Raw genomic sequence first — 25,153 nt, forward strand, 5'->3', positions numbered from 1 at the left:
TGGATGGAGGTTACTGTTTTCACCACTTTTTGTTTGTTTGTTTGTTTGTTTGTTTGTGAACAGTATTACGGAAAAACTCCTCGATGGATTTCGACGAAACTTGGTGGGGGGGGGGGGTTAGGTATGGTCCAAAGATCATGCCATAATATTTTGGACTTGCTCCCCCCCCCAAAAAAAATAGTTAGAGAAAATTTTTTTTTCATTTCTACATGTTTTAAGTGATTTCCAACCCCCCCAAAAAAAATTGTTGGAGAAAAAAAACTTTTTGCAACTTTTTTTTTCAACAAACTTTCGATTTTTTTTTTTGCATTTTTACATGTTTTAAGTGATTTCCAACCCCCCCCCCAAAAAAAAAATGTTGGAGAAAAGAACTATAACTCTCAGCACTGTTGACATCATATTTAATGAATAAGATATAAGGTTCACTTGAGTGACCCAGCAGTATTTGCGGCGGAGGTTTTGCACTCTCCCGAGTGCTCCCCCTCTAGTTCAAACTGTTATTGGATCAGACAAAGCCATATTGGTCTTAATATTGTAAAAAGTAATGCAAAGGCTCAAAGGTACCCTCCCGATGGTGAAGAATCATGCTTAATTCCAGTATCCGGATCCAGATCTTCATTAAAGTTTAATCAGTTCGTCCTTGTCATGCACCAAACCTGTCGGAGTGGGAGATGACAACCTTCCCGTGGTCCACCATGTTAATGGTCCCCTACCAGTTTTACTGGAGGGGACTATAAGTTTGCCGTCCCACCGTCTGTCGTCTGCTTTTTCAGACTTTTTTTCCCATACCCATTAACATATGTATACACATATTATACATGACATATTGCACATGTTATATACACATTATACGTGACATATTGCACGCACACATATTATACGTGACATGTTGCACATGTTATATACAATTATACGTGACATATGGCACATGTTATATACACACATTATACGTGACATGTTGCACATGTTATATACAATTATACGTGACATATGGCACATGTTATATAAACACATATTATATGTGACATCTTGCACATGTATGTTATATACACATATTAAACATGATATGTTGCTCATGTTATATACACACATAAATGACATGTTGCACATGTATGTTATTTATATACACATTGTACGTGACATATTGCACATGCTATACACACATTATACGTGACATGTTGCACATATTATATACAATTATACGTGACATATGGCACATGTTATATACACACATATTATACGTGACATGTTGCACATGTTATATACACACATATTATACGTGACATGTGCACATGTTATATACAATTATACGTGACATATGGCACATGTTTTTGCAACACAATATATGTGACATCTTGTACATGTATGTTATATACACATATTAAACATGATATGTTGCTCATGTTATATACACACATGACATGTTGCACATGTATGTTATTTATATACCCATTGTACGCGACATATTGCACATGGTATACACACATATTAAACATGATATGTTGCTCATGTTATATACACACATAAATGACATGTTGCACATGTTATATACACATTATGCATGACGTTGCACATGTTGTATACAATTATACATAATATATTGCATGTTATATACACACATTATATGTGACATTGCACAAGTTATATACATGCATATTATACATGACATGTTACACATGTATGTTATATACACATATTAAATGTGACGTGTTGCACGTTACATGCACACATACGTGATATGTTTCACATGTATGTTATATACACATTATATGCGACATATTGCACATGTTATGCACACATATTATACGTGACATATTGCATGTTACACATTCATATTATATGCAACATGCTGCACATGTTATTTACACATATTATACATGACATGTTGCACATGTTCTATACACATATCATACGTGACATGTTGCAAATGTGAAATACACATATCATATGTGACAGGTTTCACATGTTATATACACATATATGTGACATGTTGCACACGTTATACACATATATGTGACATGTTGCACATGTGCAATACACATATAATACGTGACATGTTGCACACGTTATATACACATAGATGTGACATGCTGCACATGTTATATACACATATCATACGTGACATGTTGCACATGTGAAATACAGAAATGTTACATACACACAGACACAAATAGAGGTGGATACTTTAAGACCTGGTCGGTCCCTCCATTGCATCTGAAACCCAACCACGTGAGCAGGTAGCAGTCAACAACACAAACTTTCACGTGCACGCACTTACACGCGGTGTGTATACACACACACACACACACACACACACACACACACACACACACACACACACACACACACACACACACACACACCGTTTCTTCCCATCTCAGTGACAATGGACTATTATTCGTCATCCAATTCCTCGCGACCTGTTGAGGAAAGTGTGAGATAATTAACAGAGACAGGAAACTAACAGGGCTGGATTCTCATCCTTGACCTTTCACTTCGAGCCAAATAACCAAGTTTGTTCGTAGTTGGTTGACTTTTGTTTGGTTACGCGTGAACATGCTACTTACAGACAACCTGCCTTAAAATTTCCTACACTCATTATTTATTTATCTTATTTCCGGCTATTTGGCTCCTGCACTTGCAGCGTCGTGGTGCGGAAATAACGAGAGTATTTGAGGCGGTGTATTATCGAATGGGCACGACGTTCGGGTTGGTTTTTTCAGCTCAGTAGATTTTTTTCACTTTAAACGCACCAAGTACGTAGAATCACAGTCGGTGGAAAACTCAACCGGTTGTAGTAATAATAACGATAATAAATTAGATGACGACATCAGAGACGGGTTTTCTCTTTTTTTTTTTTTTTTTTTTTCCCCCCACACGCTAAAATCGATGCACTCGGCAATCGACCGATCGCTCTGCCACGCGACGATGGCGGCTGTTCGGGAGAAGCAGGCGGCGGCCGTGCGGCGTTTCCTCAACATGAACGTCCCCGTGGGCAAGAGCGCGTCGTCGGAGCCCGTTTGGAAGGTCCTGGTGTACGATCGCGCGGGCCAAGATGTTATTTCGCCCTTGTTGAACGTGAGGGAGCTCCGAGAGCTCGGTGTGACCCTTCATTTGTTGCTTCATTCGGAGCGGGACGCCATCCCCGACGTGCCCGCCGTGTATCTCGTCGCTCCAAGTTCGGAGAACGTCGAACGTATCTGCCAGGATCTCAGGGGACACCTGTACGACTCGTACCACTTCAACTTTCTCTCGGCCGTGCCCCGTGGCCAGTTGGAAGAGATGGCCGGCGCGGCTCTGCAGGCAGGTGCCGTGAACCGCGTGAGCAAGGTGTTCGACCAGCACCTCGACTTCGTTTGTCTCGAGGATGACCTCTTCGTGCTCCGCGCCCGGCACGCCGCTTCCTTCCACGAGCTGAACCGCGCAGACGCCCGCGATTCGGACATCGCCGTTGCCACGGATACAATGGCCGACGGTCTGTTTTGCTTCTTTGTGACCCTCGGCGCGGTGCCCATCATTCGCTGCCCACGTGGTAACGCCGCCGAGATGGTGGCCGAGAAGCTGGACAAACGTCTCCGAGAGAACCTGCGAGATGCCCGCAGCAGCTTGTTCACGTCGACGTCGTCGCCGTCCGACGGACTGTCTGCGGCGCAGCTGAGCTTCCAGAGACCGTTGCTGTTTTTGGCCGATCGAGCCGTCGACTTGGCCAATCCGCTGCACCACAGCTGGACGTACCAAGCGTTGGTGCACGACACCATGGATCTTCAGCTGAACAGGGTGACTCTGCCCGACGGCGGACCCGGCCGAGCGGAGGTGCCCTCGGCGCGTGCTCGAGCTCGCTCCCGCACCACTTACGACCTCGGTCAGAACGACCGCTTCTGGCAACAACACAAGTTCAGCCTTTTCCCTGAGGTGGCTGATGCGATTCAACAAGAACTGGACTCGTACCGTGCCCAAGAAGAGGACGTGAAACGACTCAAGGGGAGTTTGGGCTTTGACGGTGAGGACGACACGACCATGGGTCTTATCAGTGACAACAGTGCCCGCCTCACATCTGCAGTGAGTTCTCTTCCCGATCTCCTGGAGAAGAAACGGCTCATCGACATCCACACTAACCTCGCGACTGCTCTTCTGGAACGGATCAAAGCACGCAAACTGGACCTCTACTTTGAATGCGAGGAGAAGATCATGGCAAAAGCCGGTTTGGAAAAACCGATTTCTGACATAGTCGAAGATCCCGAGGCGGGAAAAGCTGAAGACAAGATGCGATTGTTCATCATCTACTACTTGTCCAACTTGTATATACCCGAGGCGGAGCTGGAGCAGCTGGAGCAGTCGTTGCGTCTCGCTGGCTGTGATCCCGCACCCTTCCGCTATATTAGGAGATGGAAGTCTTTGTCCCAGAAGGCTGCGGCGCCGAGCACCTGCGGTGGAGGGGGGACCAGCACGATCGGTATGTTTTCACGTCTTGTGAATACCGGATCCCAGTTTGTCATGGAAGGTGTGAAGAACTTGGTGCTCAAAAAGCACAAACTTCCAATTACCTACCTGCTCGATAATCTGATGGAGATGAAGGGTGGACCGGAGACCGAGAAATTCCGGTATTTTGACCCAAAGCTGATCCATGGAAACGAACCGAACATCTCGAGGGCAAAAACTCCATTCCAGGAGGCTGTGGTCGTGGTGGTGGGTGGTGGTACTTACACGGAGTATCAGAACGTGGTGGAGTACGGTCGAAGTAAACCCGGACGCCGCGTTGTGTACGGTTGTAGTGACCTTGTCACCTCTGAACAGTTCCTCGCCCAGTTGGCACGACTCGGTGCAGATGCTTGAAGGATTTGATTGCTCGGAATCTTTTCACCCCCTCCCTCTCCCCACCACTGTAAATTTGGCACCAATTGCATTATAAACTTCATAAGATGTTTGGACGAAGTCTTGTTTGTTGTGAACTCACTCGCTCAGCTGATGTTGGATTTGGTGATCGTTTAACGATCGGTGGAATTGTAAGAAGCAAAGAAGGTGTGGAATGGAGTTCAACAGAGGTTTGATAAAATGGCAAAGTACATTGATCAACAGCCATTTTGATGATGATGGTTATTTTGTCATTTTTGTGACTCAGGGTCTGTCTCGCTCTCTCTCTCTCGCTCTCTCTCTCTCGCTCTCTCTCTCTCGCTCTTGCTCTCGCTATATCTCGCTCTCGCTATATCTCTCTCTCGCTATCTCTCTCGCTCTCGCTATCTCTCTCTCGCTATCTCTCTCTCTCTCTCGCTATCTCTCTCTCTCTCTCTCTCTCGCTATATCTCTCTCGCTATCTCTCTCTCTGCACCATTGGACAAAGTGTATTTATATGGTCCTCTGTTTGCACGCACGTAGTCGTTATTAATACTGATGGAATGACCTTCAACACTCACATTGAGGAAGAACTTGTGATTATCAACTGGGTAGTGTTGGTGGACTGGACTGCATTGCATGGACTGTCGTAGAATGCTTCCATCACATTTGGTTTTTATTTTTTTCCCCTTCATTGGTGAATGTACAAATGCCTGCCCACTCCCCAGTATGACAAATTGATTCTACAGTGATGGAAACTGTTTGTGTTGTTGTCCTTTGTGTTCCTGAATGGAGGTGTGTATACCTGGACCTGGTGTGGTCCTCTTTGTCCTCCATATAAAGCAAAACATGAACAATTGTGTCACAAAGGGAAGACGTAACCACCCCAAAGCATTCTGTTTGCATATGGTATAAAGAGTAGCAAAACATCGGCCTTGGGAGGAAACGTGATCTGCCTTTTGTTTGTGATCTTGAAATGTCAGCTGAGTGATTCCTGACTCGACGGAAACTACTGGATCGGGACGCTGCCAGCAGAGTGTTGGATCATGAAGTGCGTCGGGATGTTGAGCATCATAACATCCCTCCTGAGGGATGTTAAGCTGGGTGCCCCATCTGCCATCATTTTGTTGGTGAAGGTTAAAGATCCCACCGTCTCCTTCGACTCGTCTCCGGCACCATGAACAAGTTACAAATTCTCACCAAAAATCACCGTTGGTCGAACGTCATGCCTGGCCAGCCGGCTTGTGAATGACTTTGGACGAAAACATTATCTGGCCCACAAGGAGGGGGGAGTAATTGCTGCTGCTATAAAGGTCGTGCTCATTGGCTCCTCGAATAAAGGTGATGATTTCCAATCTCTTCTGCAGGTAGTAATCGAAGGTACTCCCATGAACCTCATTCATTTTTCTTTAATCATGAAGAAAATAGGCTGTGGTGGTGGTGTAATGAAAGGCCTTGGTGGTACGTAATTGGTAGATGGTGTGTTTTTCCTCCAACATGGTGGCTGGATGAAAATTAACTCTTGCGGTTGTTTATGAAGACTTTTTTTTTCCCATCGGTGGCACGATGTCAGGCCATGCCTGAGATTAGTAACGAACCGTACGGTGTACTAGACATAGTGCATGCCGTACGGTGTATTATACACTCAGGTAACCTCTACATCAATAAACCGGTACTACACGGCCTGTGAGGTACGTCGGGGATGGAGTAATGAACGGTCCCTGATCATCACCACCGAGGTCGGGGCACATTACGAATTCACTGACACCCAAGAGGGACCCGTTAAGGCCGAAGTAGCCGCGAAGAGGGAGACGAGCGAACTCCCTCTGCTGGACGCTCGCAGATCTAGTCTTCCCATAGCAACGTTGAGGCCCAGTGTACGAGCAGGCTCCTGGCGGTCTGAAAGGCCGTCGGTGTTGCCATCGGAATAGACGGTTGTCGGGTGCAGAAAGTCGGTCAGTTCGTTAGACAGTCGGGGATCGGTCGAGACAGACGAGGCAGCTCTCCCGTGCCGACGGACGGCTATGCTTCCCGAGTGCTGGTCGTCCAGCGAAGGTCCTGATGCCGTCGCACACGCTCGTTGTGCTGGGCCTCACTCTCGTCGCCTGCTCTGTGGGTACGTTTGGCACCAGAGCGGGTCGCACTCACATTTCCCTTGTGCAATGGACTCCTCGTTGTTAGAGGAGCTCGGTTAATGGAAACCGTGGTGCGGCCTATTTCACCACAGCTTGGTGACCTATTCTCCGCATGAAGCCCCGCAGTATGTTGTGTTTGTGTTTACGAAGCACGGAAGAAGGCCGAAAAGTGAGCCATGCTCAAAGTTCAATAACTTCCGGTCTTGTCGTCGGTCGATCTCTACCAGCCTCGGTGCTCGAGCGTCCTCTCTGAGTCTGGGAGGTCGGTGGTTCAAATCCTGTCCGAGTCATACCAAACAAAGTAGGCTTTGATGGGCTGAGAAGTTCCCCGGAAGGGATCATACCGGTATGTTGTAAATCTAAACCTGGTGTTGGTTTAACGGTTCAGGTAGCTGGTGGCTTTAGATCTTGTGGTCTTCAGTTCAAGCCTCTGTTTTGTTTTTAACCATTGAATTAACACCAGGTGGGTCGACTCAGCCTGTCATCCTTCTGAGGTTGGAAAAATGAGTACCAGCTTACTGGTGACAGGGGCACTGCATCAGTGACACAGCCGTGATCCCAGAAATGATGCAACCAGCAGCCGCAGGTTGTATTAGGAATGAATAAATTATGAATCTGATCTATTCAAAGGAAACGACATAAAAAGTGCAAATTCAAAGGCTAACCACTCAGCCAAAAAAAAAAAAAAAATCGAAATAAAGTTTTGTACCTTCGTGTTATTTCAAACTAGGTTAGGGGATGTGTAGGATCCAAAACCTTGGTGCTGATGCATTGGCTTGCATTAACCACAAGTCAACAACAAAAACGCGACTTTAACAACCCCGGGTACCAAAATTATTCTCCCTTGTACAACAGTACGTGGACCCATTATCGGAGAACAGGGGCCAAACGAGCTTCGATGGTCCGATTCCGATTTTTATGGTGCAGGAACGTCCTTGGGTGGCCTGTGAGGGGCATTTTATTGGTCCACTCTTGGTGTGGATCGGGATACTGCGTTTCAGGTTGTCACCTCCCAGGCCTTGAAGCTATGTTGATGGGGAGACTAGATTACAGATATACCGCATGTGACGTCAGGAGACTCGCAAGATCAACTCTCCCTGGGCAATCCATTGCACCTTGAAAATTACCTCCGCCACCTAAGGTGGAGGAGGTTAAGTTTTCACCCCTTTCTGTCTGTTTGTTAATTTCTGGAATCCTTCGGATTTCGGCAATTATGTTGTTTGGTTGTGTGTGTCATTCTGTGTTTCTGTCTGTCTGTTTGTGTGTTTGTTTACCCTGTAGCAGCCCCACCGTTTCAGCGATCATGACCAAAGTGGGTACAGACATCGGCCATGGTCCAACTTAGACACTTGTCGTTTGTTTACCCTGTAGCAGCCCCACCGTTTCAGCGATCATGACCAAAGTGGGTACAGACATCGGCCATGGTCCAACTTAGACACTTGTCGTTTTTGATGAATTTAGGTCAAAGGTCAAGGTCACCGAAATTCTTATTTTCGCAATAACGTCCGCTAAAATGGTCGTATTGACTTCAAACCAAATCCAAAATGTGCATCTTCCAATTCTGCATCCAACCATATGTCTCATTGGGGTGTCACACCAACACCCTTCTTCGCTGTTGGGGGTCGAATGTCACCGGGGGGGGGGGGGGGTCGGGTCAAAACTTTAAAATTGCGATTAAAAACGCCATTTCAAGTGCGATTGACTTCCAAGTTATGATCATGACCAAACTAAGTGCTATAACTCATTAAACAGTAGCACTATCGACTAGTAAGAACCAAATTGATTTCCATGTTTTTGTTTTTTCAGGGATCATGGAGACATGAGAAAGTTATTCCGGCAATTCCTTGCTCAACGAGCAATTTCATTTGTTTGTTTGCAGGATATCTCAAAAAGTTGTGGAGGGATTCGGATGAAAGTTGTTGGATAGGTTGTGTGTGTGGCAAAGATGAATTGATTCGATTTTGGTGAAGATCCAAATCTGGATCTGGATACGAGAATTATTTAATTTTCAAAGTGATTCTTGACCATTGAGAGATAGGGCCAAAAACGATATAGTACTGGATAGCATGGTATTTCAAAAATGTATTGGGCCCTATATGCTCTCTTGGATCAGGCATTACGTGGGTGGAGGTATGCGCTCTACCGAGTGCCCTTCAAGTTACCTCCACCAGTGAAGGTGAAGGAGGTTTTGTTTTTACTCCTTTCTGTCTGTTTGTTTGTTTGTGTAGAGGATATCTCAAAAAGTTGTGGACGGATCCCATGGAACTTGGGTGAACAGGTTGGGTGTGTGACGAGGCCGAATTGATTAGATTTTGGTGAAGATCCGGATCCGGCTACTAGAATTTAAGTGATTCTTCACCATCCAGAGATCGAGCCAAAAATGATATATAGTATGATATCAAAAAGTTGTGGACAGATTATGACGAAACTTGGTCGACACATTGGGTGTGTGGCAAGGAAGAATTCATTCAATTTTGGTGAAGATCCGAATCCGGATCCGATAATTAAAAAAAATGATTCTTCACCATTGAGAGATCGGGCTTAAAACAACATATGCCATGATATTTCAAAAAGTTGTGTTGGGATTCCGACGAAACTTGGTGGACATGTCGGGTGTGTTGCAAGGACGAATTGATTTGATTTTGGTGAAGATCTGAAAACGATAATTATTTAATTTTTAAAGTGATTCTTCACTATTGAGAGATCGGGTCAGAACGATATATAGCATGATATCTCAAAAATGTATTGGGCCCGCTATGTTCTTGTGGATCAGGCATTGCGTGGCGGAGGTGTGTGCTCTACCAAGTGCCATTCTCGTTTTAATCGCGGGGCTAAAAATATTTGTAGCATGAATTGCTGGACGTTGAAGATCCTCCGGTGTCTTTCACAAAGTCGGTTAATTATCGCCGAGACCCTGAACAAATTTCAAATCTCTGCCTAAATTGTGGGTAGCAAGTGTCCTGTTCCACTCGGATATTCCTTGATGCTGGGTGACGCTGCTTGCCATCAGAGTGTTGTTGCTGCGTAGGCAGCAGCTCCCACACTGTATACAAATCCACGTGCCGCGGTGTCATGTGCAAACCTGAGATGTGTCATACGGAGTTCTCATTCCACTATCATCACATGTTCAATGGTGGTTCTGTTTGTGTGAAACGTTTACTCCACCAATTGTGCGCATGAAGAGTGCATTGCTACAATATTAAACATCAATGGCATGTTGAGCATCTTCATCAAAATCGTCACAATTCTCTTGTGACAATTCTGAACCACAGTTGCTATGGCATTGATACATTCCATAAGTTTGCATGAGCTTGATACAAGCCAACTGAGTATGAATATATAAAGTGTCCATGCTTGACATTGCCCAGTCATGCAGGCAACACTATACTTGGTGCAAAAGCATCCCTGCAGCTGCATTCAAGTCGCCCGCAAGCAGTAATTAGTTCATCATCTTTCACCTCCCATCGGTGGCCGCTTGAAGACGGTGCACATTAATCAATTGCTTTATGGATCTCCTGTGATTCGCAGCCTGATGACTCACAATTCCAATGTTGAGAGAGGGTGTCCTTTATAGGGAGTGTGCCGTGCTCCGATGATGAAGAGGAAACGTTGCATCATGCGTCGTTGACATTTTTGATGTCTGCCCTTACAAATGACAAAGTAATTGTACGAGTCATGAAGCTGTCTATTGTTGTAATTCTAAATTGGTTCATAACTCCACAAAAGCATCGACTGTGAAAGCTTTCTTCTTGCCTTTGCCATGGAAAGAACTTGTGGACTCAGACCGTGAAGACATGGAAGCCAATCCGAGCTGGACATATTTTGGGTCTGAGAGCAGATATGACATGATGCAGGCTCGGAAATGCAGATTTCCAGTCGGGTTCTAGTTTAAGGGAATGGCAATAACTGCAACATATGTGTCTGGACTCTTGAAGGCATTTTGTTTTGTGAGGCTTATGGTGAAGCAGCAGCAATCTCTGCATCCTAGAAAATTTTGGCAATGATCTTGTGGGTGAGAAATGTATTTGGTGTTGCTGATCGCTTGCGCTGGAATCCATTTAGGGTTTAGGAGCCCAGGAAGAGGCCACATTTTGTCAACAGTTACCATGTGAGCAGTGGGTCTGCTGAATCTGCATTCACCAGTTCAAGACGCTCGTGACATGATACCAGGCCGAATTGTCGATCGTGAGCACTGAGATTTCAGGAGACACCGATTGCTGAGACCTGAGTGTGAAAATATTGACGTTTGAAAATTCAAATTCTGTAGATATTTTGGTGACCATAAGGTGGCTTTGATCTTGGTAACAATTTGTGAGTTGGTCACAACAGCTAGCTTTTCCTTACCTGTGTTCATATTTGTGGGACTCCCACATTTATAGCTGGCCACCCATTTGGCTCCTGTAGATTTTGAGGCTGGACCATAACCATAATCGACCATCATGCATTCACGGATATCTTTGGAGCTGGCATGTTCTTCGCATAAAAATTTGAATGTTTAACGCATTGTCTTTTTATTTTTTTGCTTCCAGGCCGTGCTGCTGCAAGTGGTTCTGCTGGTGAGTAAGACCTATCTTTTGTATAGGAATGCCTTATAGGTATAGGTATAGGAATGCATTATACATCAATCATGCACCTGAAAATTGCTTGCCATTTTGTTCATGTTATTAATGAAATATTTTTTTATAAAAGTGGAATTTTTTGGAAACTTTGTGAAAATGTCTTCAAGAACATTTTGAATTGTTTTGCGTTAAAATTGAGGGGTATTCTTTCACAGGTGCTAAACAAAGCACAGGTTCTTAGCATCACTGTGTTTCACCGAACTTGTAATATCAAGTTCTGCTCTTACTTTGTCCTCTTCTTCATAATTGCCATCCTTGTAAATTTATTGCAACTGCTTCTATTGCTCACTGCACTATCAAGTCAACCATCCACTGCTTAATTGTAAGTTAGAATTATAAGAGCCACTACTGCTCGCTGTTAGTCTTAAATGTATGTGCTTGATACGTCAGAAAGATCTCGCGAGATATTGTAGAGTTCACGTGGAAGTTTAGGAGCTCTTTACTGCAAAACGCAACAAGTGCTTATTGTTTGTTGTTTCCACTCCGTGCATGTGAAGCAAAAAGTGGGGTTAAGCAATTGGTCTGTCATGTCTGTTCATGCATGTTGGTTCATGTCCCTTTCATGGGACATGAATGGAAGGTGCTACCCCATCGCCACTGCCTGCACTCGCCACCCCATCTCCGATGCCTGCACTTACGACATTCTCACATGTTGGATCATGCATGAGTTTATGTCCATTTATGCAGGTAGTGGCGATGGTGTCGTGAGTGCAGGCATCGGAGATGGGGTGGCGAGTGCAGGCATCGGAGATGGGGTGGCGAGTGCAGGCATCGGAGATGGGGTGGCGAGTGCAGGCATCGGAGATGGGGTTGCATCGTCCATTATAATATATTTTCAAAAGGTTGTTTTGTGATTCATCATTTGCACGCAGCTGTCGTCTCAACGATTAATATATTTTTATTTTAATATTGCAATGTACTTGGCTTTCCTTTGATTCTTGCAGAAGTTACAACCCTCCGATTTGTTTGTCTTCCTTGCGTTTGTGCCTTTGTGCTTTAGAAGCCTCTTGCCCAGAGGGCCAGTTCGCCTGTTGGGGTGGTAACATCAAGTGCATTCCTCTGAACTTGTACTGTGATGGACGGCCATCTTGTGAAGACGGAAGCGATGAACTTGATTGCAAAGGTTTGAAGAGAAGGCAATGCGTAATGTTTATTTTATGAATCGATTAAAATATTGAGGAATCATTGATGAGGGCTATTATTTAATTGAAAAAAAAATGTGGAATGCATTTTGGTTTCACTTGCTTTCTGTGAGCTTCTCTTCTGGAACTCATTTTTTCCCCTTTTTAAAAATTAACCTTTGCATTTGCAGACGAGGCATCATTTATTATCAACTCGTATCAAACTAGAACGGGCACTCGGTGGAGCGCGTATCTCCGCCGGGGTGAACAGTTTACGTTTTGTATCCCATTGATAGACCGGATCTGGATTCGAACCATAACCAAATTCGAATCGGCTTGTTTTTGTCACCTAACCAACTCGCCCACCTTGTTTTGTCATAACTCGTCCACAACTTTTTGAGATGTCCTGTTTATATTATATATGTATATATTGTTTTTGCCTCATCTCTCAATGGTGACGAACCAGTTTTATAATTCTCGGATCTGGATCTTGATCGTCCCCAAAATCCAATCAATTCTCCCTTATCTCACACACACCCTCACTGTCACCAAATTTCATCTGCATCCGTTCACAACGTTTTGAGATATCCTGCTAACAGACAGACAGACAGTGGTGAAAACATAACCTCTGTCCACCTTCAGTTGCGGAGGTCATTACCACTGCTTGATTTATCCTCGGTTGCTCTCGGAATCTACCTTGTGTTATTAAGCCTGAGAACAAAAATTTGTTCCAGTTTCAATTAAATAAAAAAATGCACCATCCTCATGAAAACGGTTTTGATTATTTCTTTTGCCCTTATTCCTGATCAGTCCCTCTTTTATCATTCACCCACCCCAAAGGGATTGTAATACAAAAATCCAACTAAATATTTCTTATGTACCATTGTGACCCTTTTCCTTTGATAAATGCAAGAGCTTAACTTTGATTAAAGTTTCTGGCTGCAAGTATGCTTGTGTGTTTATCCTTGGCATGTCGATGTGTCTCGTAAGTGTGATTCTACTTTCTCATTTGGCCATCACGTGATCAAGAGTCGCCATGAAGCACTTTAGTCTTGATGAAAGTAGTGTGGACCTGCTAAGTACCACATCCCTGGCTTGTGGGTACACAAGGCGAGGTGCTTCATGGAAAACTTTATTCTCATTCCTCTGAACTTATGTTGGGTGACGTGGTGACGATCTGTAGTCCAATACGTTCTCAATGATTGGCATCCCTCATGATAAGGCTTTAGTGCAAGGGTTTGCTTCTCTTCCTTCAACTCAGCCATTACTAGTTCTACAACAGAAGAGGAGCCATTGTGGAGATCTAGTTTGGGAAGTTCATTGATCGAGTTAAACCTGTTGTCTCAAATAAGAATGAAGTACAGTACTGGTCTCGGTGAAAGCTAGTGTCTATCTGCATCGGCGGTCTGGGTAGTACAATGGATGAAATCAGCAGGACAATGGTAGAGGTACTCAAAGCACTATGGGAAGCAAATATAAGCTGACTTTTTGGGTGTTAACCCTTCATCGGAGCTTTGTCTCTCTTTTGCTCTGACGAAGGGTGAATGCGCGGAAAGTCAGCTTATCTTTGTTTTTTCCCATGGCGGTTAAATTACCTGTGTTGGTGACTAAACGGCTCCTTCAACCAGGTCCTCCTAGTGAGGAGGGTGTTTGGATATGGACACCCAGCAGGACTAAAAACTAAACCTGTCAAAGGGTGGAGGAGCTCCTTGTGAGACAATGGCCATCCATATCTGGTGCCCAACTGCGTCTGTGGACGTTGTCCTGCAGTGGGTTACCATTACTAGGAGGTTGGTGGCAGGATTTGCACTCTGGCCACCACAAAAACACCACTCCACAAAAGCACACAAAGGGGGTGTGTGGTGGGGTGGTGCTGAGGCGTCATCCACCGGATGGCGTCTCCTCGGGTTTACATGAGGTGGTCCCTTCGGGGTGGGTGGGTGCATGGAATGTCGTATCCCTCAGAGATGGGGATGGGCTCGGTATCTGGAGTACCGGTGGAAAGTGGACGCAGCGATACGCCATGGCGCATGCTCCGTATGTATGTATGTATGTATGTATGTACAGGTACGTCCTGTTGATTTCATCCATTGTCTCAAAGAAGGCCTTGGCAAAACAGCATTTTTATGCTGATTCGGGTACAGTTCCATAAGAGCCCAATTTGAGCACTCGTATTGACATGATTTTGCATCACACTCGCTTCCCTGACATGTCAGTGTTTCCTAACACACACCCTCTACCTCTCCCCCCACATAAAACTGTTAACCTGAAGTTAATGTCTGGATTTTATATTTATTGCTTTGCCATTATCGATGTTCTGAACTCTTGAAATAGTGCAGTTTACCCTTTTTAAGTTTTTGCTGAAAGAAAGTAGAGATTATTTTGGCCTTCTTTGTAGTCTTAAAAGTTCTTTCTGAATTCCATCTGCTTTGAGACATGCTGGCTTCATTCCCTTGTCTTTTTTTTCATGACGATGCATATTTTCAGGTCCAACAGAAGGGACATGGATCTACCAGAGCAAAGACAGGCTGGCTCCGAAAGGTCTTCAGGGACCGTCGGAGAACTCTCGAACACACTCGTCATCTTTCAGCCATATTGGCCAAGGCCACAGTATGTTGTACAATTGTGCCACCAAGCTGTTGGAATTCAATCTTCAAGTTCAGTCTTGCACTAAACTTGATTCCCTACTTCAGCGTTTATTTAATTTTTTTCTGGATTTAATTATATGCATTTGTGTTGGTGTTGATTTTCAGAAGGAAAGCCAAACTTTAAAAATGACTTGTTGGAATTGGTGTATCAAGTCATTAAGGGGACAGTATTTAAGGTGTGGGAAGGGTATTTCAAAGAGCTGTTGAACCAGGAAGGAAGCAACGGTGAGCTGGAGCTACTGTGTTATGTGGAGGAGAAAATGGAGTCGGTGGAGATCACGGAAGATGAAATGCGGACAGCATTGAAGAGGATGAGGAGGGGAAGAGTGCCAGTCATTGATGGGGTGTGTACAGAGATGGTAATTGCAGCAGAAGGAGTCTGAGTCAATTGGACGAAGAGGCTGTTTGAACGTATGTATGAGAGTGGGTTCAATTCCTGAGGAGTGGAGGACAGGGTTAATTGTGCTGATATGGAACGGGAAGGGCGATGTTCAAGATCTGGGGAAGTACAGAGGCATTGCACTCCTAAGTCATGTAATGAACATGCTGGAGATGATTCTGGACAGGAGGATAAGGAAGAGGGTGGAGATGAAGATTGGAGAAGAGCAGCAGGCTGTAAGAAAGGGTAGAGGGACAATGGATGGGATGTTCATGCTGAGACGGCTGGTGGAGAAGAGGTTGGAGATGCAAAGTGAGATGGCATTGGAATTTGTGGACCTGGAGAAGGCCTACGACAGTGTCCCAAGAGAGATGGTGATGGTGACACTGAGATGGATGGGAGTGCCAGAAGCAGAAGTTAGTTTGGTGGAAGGGATGTACAAGAGAATGAAGGGAAGAGTCTTGGTTGGTCTTGGGAAGTCTGAGGAGTTCAGCATAAATACTGGTTGGTGACAGGGAAGTGTTCTCAGCCCACTCATGTTTATCATGGTAATGGATCAGGTAAGCAGGAGGGAGAGCTTAGGAGCATGCTGTATCTGGACAATCTGGCTGTTGTGGTGGAGAGTGGGCGGGAGATGCAGGAAGTACTGGGGGAGTGGAAGGAGGCATTTGGGAAGCATGGGCTGAAGATGAGTATGGAGAAGACCGAGGTGACGATCTGGGTCGGACCACAGCTGCAGAGAAAAGAAATGAATATCAGGTTAGATAGAGGGAAAGGAGATCAGGCAGGGAAATAGGTTTGAGTATTTGGGAGGAATAGTGACCGGGGATGGTAAGTCCGAAGCAGAGGTGCGGAGAGGATTCAGGTGGGTGTGAATGCATGAATGAGGATGGCAGACAAAAAGATATCAAGATTGAAAGGGAAGCTTCCAATGTCATGTGTAATGCTGGTCTACCTTTCCTGTCTGGAGACAATAGCACTGACAGAGAGAACGACAGAGGCTGCAGGTTTGTGAGAACAACTGGGTCAGAATGATTGTGCGAGCGACGAGCATGGATAGAAGGAAGGAGGATGGATGAACTGAGGGATGATATTGGTTTGCAGATGAGTTTGATGGGGAGATTTGTGAAATGCCACTGAGATGGGCTGGACAGTTGGAATGGATAGGGGTTGAGAGAATGGCAAAGAGAGCGGATAGGTTGGAGCAAGGAAGGAGGAAAAGATGTAGACCATGTTTAAGATGAGAGGATTGTGTGAGAAGGGATATACTTAAGGTAGGGGTGAGTGGAGGGAGTTGGATGAGGACAGAGGGGGAGGGGGGTTGGAGGAGTATTGTAGTCAAGGCAAGACAGAAGTGTGGTGTCTTTGGACCTCAACCCTTATAAGGCGAAGAGGAGGAGGAGAAGAAGAAGAGTTTACATTTAAGGTCTTTGATGTGCAAGTACATTACCACGATGGGGTCCTCAGCTATCTGGTTGCATTGCATTGCATATTACACGTGTACTTTTGAATAAGTGTCTCACCCACCCACCCCCTTCCATAATCGGGCTGTTCCGCTTTGTACATACCAGTTCATTCTAAGCCTTATCCAAAATAACTACACTTTTAATGAGTTATTGTACGAGACGATCCCCCAAAGTGTAAGGCACCCTTATTATTCATGAAAATATTTCAGAGATGTTCAAGAAAAATTGAATGTAAATATAGAATATGAGATTAAATTCTCCCTCTACAGGGTGGCCATGAAGTCTGGAAGCGTAGGCGAATATTCATTATAAATGGATTAATGACATTACATGACATGTTCAATGTGTTGTCCCTCATGAGAAATGCCCAGTTCAATGTGCTGTGTAAAATTGCAATGAACGCGGCGCATTAATGCAGCATTTCCATCAATCCCTGCACATGCATCCGTGATGCGCTGCCTCAGATGATTCGTGTCTGATTCTCACTGAATAAACCTGCGCCTTCAGCATACCCCAGAAGAAGTAATCCAGGGGGTTCAGATCTGGCGACCGTACAGCCCACTCCACAGGGCCACGTCGTCCAATCCATTTTGGGAAATAATATTATCTATGTTTCCAGACTTTACGGCCACCCTGTATAAATGAAGTAAATGGTGGATCCTGTCTTGAAAGACCCCTGGCATGAGTGACCACCTCTCATTTTAGGCACAGGATACACGGATGTATTTCCCTTTGTTAACCACCCAGAAAGTGACCACCTTTTAAATGTGAACAGCAGCCATGAAATCTGGTCAATGTGAGGACCAGCGACCACAAATATGGTCATTTTCATGACTGCTGGTTACAGAGAACTGCTTGCCTGGGAGCCCCGGACGGGTATGTCCGGTGGGTTAAGTTCTTTGTTATGATGTTAGAGTTAAAGGGTGTGCCTATTGATACTAGTTTTGTTAAATATATTTATGATATGGAATCCAAACACCTGCCCAGATGGGATCACGTTGCCAATTTTGCGGAAAGCGTCAATTTGTTTTGGTGATTTGAGTGCCAGATAGGACTTAAAAAATAGTGGATATTTTAAGAAGTCTGCGATATCAACATTGGACAATACAAGGGTTCACGTGCTTGCATGTCGAGATTTCCATTGATTCTAATTACCCTCACCAAAGGAGAGGGTATTGCATTTGGGTCCATTTGTTTGTCTGTTTGTTTGTTTGTTTGTTTGTTTGTCCACACAGAACTTTCGTGTTTTTCTCCGCAACCGCTCTTCGGATTGAGACTAAATTTTCACCATTTTCACTACTCATTTCGAATGTTTTAATGATAATCATGATGTCTTAGGTCACATGGTGTGGCAGCCATATTTGAAAAACAGAAAAACTTTCGACCTCTGTATCTCTGAAACCACACCAGGGAAAAAATTGAAACTTGGCACAAAGCAAGTACTCCTTATGGGGAATGTGAGGTTTTTATGACTTCATCGTTGTCCTCGTTATAACGTCATAATTGCATCTGCAGAATGCCACATCCGATCAGTATGAAAAGTGTTGAGGGTCATCTCGGAATAAAATGGTCCACAGAAAAAAATTCATGACGTCAACGGTCACGTGATTCGGCAGCCATGTTGTTTTTTTTGTTGTTTCTTTTTTAAACTTTCAAAAATCTTCTTCTCTGAAGTGGCTCAACAGTTCGAGGTGAAAGTTTACACATATGACCGCCTGTCCACGAGGAAGAAAAGGTTCACACACATGTCATTGGTCACTTGGTTTGGCAATCGTATTGGATTTACCCTCAAACAAATAAAAAAGAATCTTCTCCAGAACAGCTGGACAAATTGAGAGGAAACTTCACACAAGTGTTCCCCAAGACGTGGGTGTACAAGTGTGTTAAGGAATAATTGATCGATCACATAGTTTGCAGCCATATTGGATTGAAGAAAAATATTAAATAAAGTTTTCTCTGGAACTGCTGAATCAATTGACGTGAAACTTCACATTTATGATCTAGTGGACATGGGGAATACACGTTTTGAATTTCAACTTGATCGGACACATGGTCGAGCTGCCAGAATTATTTAATTTTTTGAATAACACTCACTTGGCTGTGCCTGGATGGGTTTGAGGGTAGAGGAGTATCAGCTGAAATGGAAATCCTATCCAGGTTACTCCTGATGACTTAATCTTTTTTTTTCTTCTTGTTCGGGTTCCTTCTGATTAATCCAATGCAGGACTGTACCTACTTGGTCTTCCATTTGATTTGAATTTAATTCAATTTTAATCCCATTCTAAATTAAATTGAATCATGAAATAAGAAAAACGTCATGGGTCAGGGTCAGGTATCCGATCAAAGCGGGACGTCTTGGTACCTTGTCATCACTGCCAGCAGTTATAAAGTGGTAGTTCTAGTTATGTCTCATTAATTACGTAACACAACAGTACACAAACGCCACACAAAATACACCACATAAAGGCAGTCTGAGCGAGGGTCTGCAATCTCTGATTTTATGATATATAATTGTGTAAGTACATGCAGGACTCTGTTCATGTTCATTCATGGATATTGGCAAATCAACCGTCATGAATTGGATTTTTACAGCAAATGAATGTAGCTTGTTGTTTCATCAATCTGGATGTCTACCAATTGGTGTACCACAAACTTTACATTTGCCAGAAATAGGTTTGGTGAAAATTGTGCTTTATGCTGTCAATGTGGTTCTGATGTGTAACGCAGTAAGCTGCTTCTTCGTTTATATGCAGCACAAGGCTGCGGGCATCATTTGCTGAGGGCACGGCTGTGCTGCTGATGCAGTGCTCTCTGCTGGTTATGGCAGGAATTTGTAATGTGTTCAGGGTGCTGGCAATAATTGTCCTACTCTTCGCCATTGACAATGTGGGATCTTTAACATCCACAAACGAATGCTGGCAGATGGAACACCTGTTTAACGTCCATCCGAGGGACGGCACACACATTGAATCTGTGAAATACAGGGCTGACAGTTTTATAGCTGCATCGGGATTTGAACCCAGGCTCGACATCTTAGAGGCGAGTGTGCATACCTCTACGCCATTCTGTGAGCCGACTCAGGAAGGTGACATGACGGGATAGGTCAAACCATCCAGATAAGTCAACGTCAAAGTTATTGGTAATAAGAGAGGTCTACGACAGTGTTTTCTAAAACCCCCACCTCTCTCCCGCTCTCCTCCCATAGAAAAGTGCCCTCAAGGTTGGCACTATTATGATGGCACAGCGAGCTGTTATCGTGCTTTTGGTATGCCAGAAAGCTATTGGGAAGCTGTCCAGCAGTGCCAAAAGGTTGGAGGATATCTGGCCATGCTTACCAGCCATCTGGAGTTGCACTACATCATCAGCCAGGAGTGGGGAGTAGAGTGGGCGTCGCCACGACGTGAACAGGGCAGGTATGTTTGGGGATGAGAACAAGTGCTGAATGAGTTTTTATCGAAGAAGGGAAATTTTATCCAGAAAAAGCTGACGAGATCAGAATACCAGTCGTGCTGTATCCGTCATGACACAAGTTGGTCATTTTGTGAGATAAGGTTGCCTGTAAAAAAACAAAAAAAACAAAAAAAAAAACGACCTTTTTCCTTTTCTTCTTCCACGCTTCAGACCGGAAATGTGTAGTTGCTGGCATTATGCCATTTATTGTCACATTTCTTGATTAATATCTTCGCCACTATCTTAGCAGATTGTTATTCCAATGTTGAGTTGCCCGTGCTTGCATGGGATTCCATACGGGGTAGCGATTGAGACGGCAAAAATGCAAATGGCGTCTGTCATCGAGCGTCAAGTTGGGAGCAACAATTCCCATTTATTACCACATCTGATGCAATTTAAATGCTCTAATGATGGTGAGGTGCTCCATTTGAAACTGTTTGATTATATGTAGCTTTTTGATGCACAGGGTCCATAATATCAATTTGTATTGGTGTCAAAGCCAGTGACCAATTGCAAATTCACAGTAGGGTGCTGCGTGCAATTTTCCAAGTAAATATACCTTTGAAACGCCTCTGCTAGTGCCTCGTGACTCGGGTCTATGAGTCATGGATAAGAGGGAATGTCGGCCTTGGCATCTCATGTTATAATTGATGGAGGTATGACAGGTTATGTTCTTGCTTTGTTTAAAGTAATGCATGTGTGGAAAGGGCCAAAGAGAATTGGGTAGCTGCTGATTTAAATTGTGGAAAAAGTAACGGAATCGAAAACCTACTTAACATCTGTTCTACGTTCGTGTTTGGTGCTTTATTACCTCTGCCACTGAAGGTGGAAAGAGGTCAAAGTTGTGGATGGATCCGGATGAAATTTTGTGGACAGGTTGGGTGTGTGACAAGGACGAACTGATTACATTTCAGTGAACATTCGGATGTGAGAATTTTTTAAAATGATTCTTCACCTATGAGTGATGGGGCTGAAACAATATAAACCACGATGTCTCAAAAAGCTACGGACAGATTCGGATGAAACTTGGTGGACGTGTTGAGTGTGTGATGAGGAAGAATTGATTCAGTCTTGGGTAAAGATCTGTGTCCGGATCTGAGAATTTTTTTTTAGTGATTCTTCACCTTTGAGTGATGGGGCTAAAACAATATAAAGCACGATATCTCAAAAAAGGTATGTACAGATTCGGATGAAACTTGGTGGGTGAGTTGGTTTGATGACGAGAACAAGCCGATAAAGTTTTAGTTAAGGTCCGAATCCAGATCCGGCCTCTCAGTGGGATACAAAACCTAAACGAATCAGCTTGGCGGAGGTATGCGCTCAACCGAGTGTCTTTCTCGTTTTGTTTGTTTTTCATACAAAATATAGGCTTATGGAAGAGTGAAGGCAGTGCACTGACCTTGGGGCAGAGAGACAACGTGCAGAAGTAACAAGGAAGAGGTTGAAAGTATATTTGGAGAACAAAGAGGGAAATTTAGCAACCTGCAAGTTGAAGGGTGGTTTAGGGGAGAGTAAGGATCATGGGTTGGGAGGGCGGATGACCTGAGATGGTTATGTATTACCAACTTCAAGCCCTGGAGGGAAGAGTGGGATTAAATAAACTGAGGAAGGCAGTTCCGGAAGCATGGGAGGACAGTGAATGGTGAGGAGTCAGCATGGATTTGAGAACTCTCACAAGGAGAGGGTTGCTGGAAGAACAAGTGTGACCTGCAGGGACTGACGGAGGAACGAAGAGATGAAAGAGCAATGAAGAGATGAAAGAGCAGGGGGTAGTTTATGGAAAACAGACCTGTCTGTAATGAGAGAACAACAAAAACTGTGCTTCTTCTTTCTCAAAGATGCCAATGATATTGAAAGCTGAGGATTCTACAATATCTAGGAGAAACATGTGTGAAGCAGAGACACCAGACCAGATCAGAGTGGAGGGGGAGGGGCGTTGCCGGACCATAGTGGAGAGGGGGCGGCGTTGCCGGACCATAGTGGAGAGGAGCGGCGTTGCCGGACCAGAGTGGGGAGGGGGGGCGCTGCCGGACCCGAGTGGGGAGGGGGGGGCGCTGCCGGACCCGAGTGGGGAGGGGGCGCTGCCGGACCCGAGTGGGGAGGGGGGGCGCTGCCGGACCCGAGTGGGGAGGGGGGGGCGCTGCCGGACCCGAGTGGGGAGGGGGGGCGTTGGCAGAGAGTTTGGAGGGCAAGGCACAATGCTGTATCAAAAGCTTGAGATATTTTGTATGTCCAGAGAGACTTCCCTGATTTCATGTATGACATTGAGGGCCTTAATCCATTGTTGGGTGTGTTGAAGAGCATGTCCAAGGTGGAGTGACCTGGTCTGAATCCAAATTTGTGATCTGAGATGAGGCCGTTTGAGAAAAGGAACAATTTTCCATGCCCTGACTGATGATTGGAAGTAAGTTGATGGGTCTGTCGTTAAGGAAAGCTTATTTGCTGTTTTTATCCTATGCCACATCGGAAGCATTCTTCATATATATATATATATATATATATATATATATATATATATATATATATATATATATATATATATATATATATATATATATATATTGCTTTGCAATAATGAATAGTAGATACCACTTAATGTGTACCTGTTTTAAATAATCGTGTGCACTCATAACGACAAAATATTTCTTGAGTCTTGCATTTGTAACTGTAATGCTGCCTAAATGACCCATACTCTGTATAATGTTAATTTCTACACTTGTCACAAGGCTGCCAATAGTTTAGTGTGAAATTAGAAACTTTATTTTTCACATTTAGTAATCTTTCTGTCTATTTTGTTCTGGTACCTTCAAAGGGTGACATTTTGCGTTAACACTCTTTCTCGATAAGTTTTCTTTGAAAGTTTTTTTTAATGGTTTCAGCAACATCCTAAAATATGCATATAGAAATGGAATCTTATGACAATGCTTCATTTGGCCGTATTGTTTGGAAAAATTTTTTTCCTGTGTGTATGTTTTCTAGGTTTTGGGTTGGGTATCAATATATTGTTACGAACCACAGTAAGAACTACCTTGAAGGTCACTGGCAAGGAGGTGAGTAATTATCTATTTTGCCTATAATGGAGCAAGTGTTTGTATGTGCGCATGCCCACTCTCTACCCATTCGAAAGCCTAAAACATCTTCGGAAGTGTTATATTCACAATTGCCATGCCCTCCCTACAAGTTTTCTGTTCAGTGTAAAACGACCAAAGCAACTGTTAAAAGCATCATCAAATATCGAAAGGTTGGAGCCAATAGGCATTATGGGCCTCATGCAGGTGACAGTACGTAAAGGCCTGTGACTGCTAAACCTCTGGCAAAGGCAGTTTTCAATTCTCGATAAACATTATGCCAAAGCCTTCAGCAAATACACCCAAGCAGAAAATTATTGAAATATTTTTCATGGTTAACGGAAGTGAAACACTTTTCTAATCTGAAGGAACAGAACTAACTGAAAAAAATAGACCTGCAACATTCCAACCAACAATATAGAAACTCTTAACAGGAATCATGAACTCCTGTGCCACACCATCACTTGCTGTAAAGAGCCTGACCACCGTGAGGTCCTGCCACACACCCTTTCTCTTTAGGTACCTATCTGTAGTTAAGAAGAAGTTTAAGTTGTGGCCGGGATAATATATATCAACATTAAATGGGAAAACCGGTTCAGTTGCACACTGTCATAAACACCAAACCACCCACTGCATAAAGCATTGTCAGCTGCTTCACCGCTAACCGCAGCATCAATCGACTGCCATGGCTTGAGAAGCCTTCTTTTGCCAGGATCGTCAGTGCTGGAGAAAAGGGTTGATTCTTAAACACAATCTCATCCACTGTGTCTATCCTTATCCTCAGCTCCAGTGCTACCACCTACAATGCTGCAAACTCGCCATGAAGTGGTTTTGCCACCAAGCAACGTTCCCACATTTAGCGTGGATCTGTCGGAACATGCTGAAGTGCTGTGTGGGCAGCTGCAATGTTTTCACTTCCCCAACTTGCATAAGCATGCTTTGCATGGCTGGTATGCTGACAACTGTGATCGGCTTGCTCCTTATCTTTGCAAGAGGGGTGAGTAAAGTAAGCAGACTCTACTGCCTCACTTTTTCCTGTTTCATAATGCGAGTGATTTCTTGCTTGACCATGTCAAACCATGTTGTACCAAGCGCACCCCTTGTTTATGTGGAAATTTAAGGAAATGGCAGTTTTGTGATGTTGGTGCTTGAACATGTTTCGTTCCTCCCCTTCCTGACCTAAGAGGAGGGACTTGTTGATGACATTTTGCGACAAATAAGCAAGAAGTTTGGACGTCAGATTTTGTGTGCGACTTAAAAGCATGACAAAATGACCAGATATTACCTCTACCACCGAAGATGAAGGAGGTTATATTCTCAACCCTCTTTATTTGTTTGTTACTTGCAAAATCGAACATTTTTCAAATATATCGGTCAGTCAATTTTGTCATTCTGTCTGTGTCTGTCTGTCTGTTTGTCTTTTTATCGCCAAGAGGT

General features: G+C 44.1%; 2 protein-coding genes across 7 annotated transcripts in view; both read left to right on the forward strand.

Moving 5' to 3' along the window:
* The first annotated feature begins 2,874 nt into the window (after positions 1-2,874).
* Positions 2,875-5,075, forward strand: SCFD1 (sec1 family domain containing 1). The gene has a single exon (XM_085859378.1). The coding sequence runs from the start codon at positions 2,890-2,892 to the stop codon at positions 4,831-4,833; it is 1,944 nt and encodes a 647-aa protein (XP_085715504.1). The 5' UTR covers positions 2,875-2,889; the 3' UTR covers positions 4,834-5,075.
* A 244-nt stretch (positions 5,076-5,319) lies between these two features.
* DGCR2 (DiGeorge syndrome critical region gene 2) overlaps positions 5,320-25,153 on the forward strand; it is a 94,864-nt gene continuing 75,030 nt past the window's right edge. For 2 of the 6 annotated variants that reach the window (XR_015052334.1, XM_085859382.1), the window contains exons 1-7: positions 6,658-6,946; positions 11,495-11,521; positions 12,585-12,707; positions 15,193-15,315; positions 20,404-20,611; positions 23,628-23,698; positions 24,501-24,713. Coding sequence is in view for 5 of the 6 variants with exons in the window: in XM_085859382.1 (XP_085715508.1) it covers positions 6,892-6,946; positions 11,495-11,521; positions 12,585-12,707; positions 15,193-15,315; positions 20,404-20,611; positions 23,628-23,698; positions 24,501-24,713 (820 nt within the window). In the remaining variant the exon portion in view is untranslated. Of the gene's footprint in view, positions 6,172-6,654; positions 6,947-11,494; positions 11,522-12,584; positions 12,708-15,192; positions 15,316-20,403; positions 20,612-23,627; positions 23,699-24,500; positions 24,714-25,153 lie in introns of those variants that run through there. The other 4 variants (XM_085859383.1, XM_085859380.1, XM_085859379.1 and 1 more) reach the window with 4 other exon arrangements.

The sequence above is a fragment of the Eptatretus burgeri genome, chromosome 16 (genome assembly GCF_056783735.1).
Source record: "Eptatretus burgeri isolate ZD-2024b chromosome 16, Ebu_testis_v1, whole genome shotgun sequence".
Taxonomy (NCBI): domain Eukaryota; kingdom Metazoa; phylum Chordata; class Myxini; order Myxiniformes; family Myxinidae; genus Eptatretus; species Eptatretus burgeri.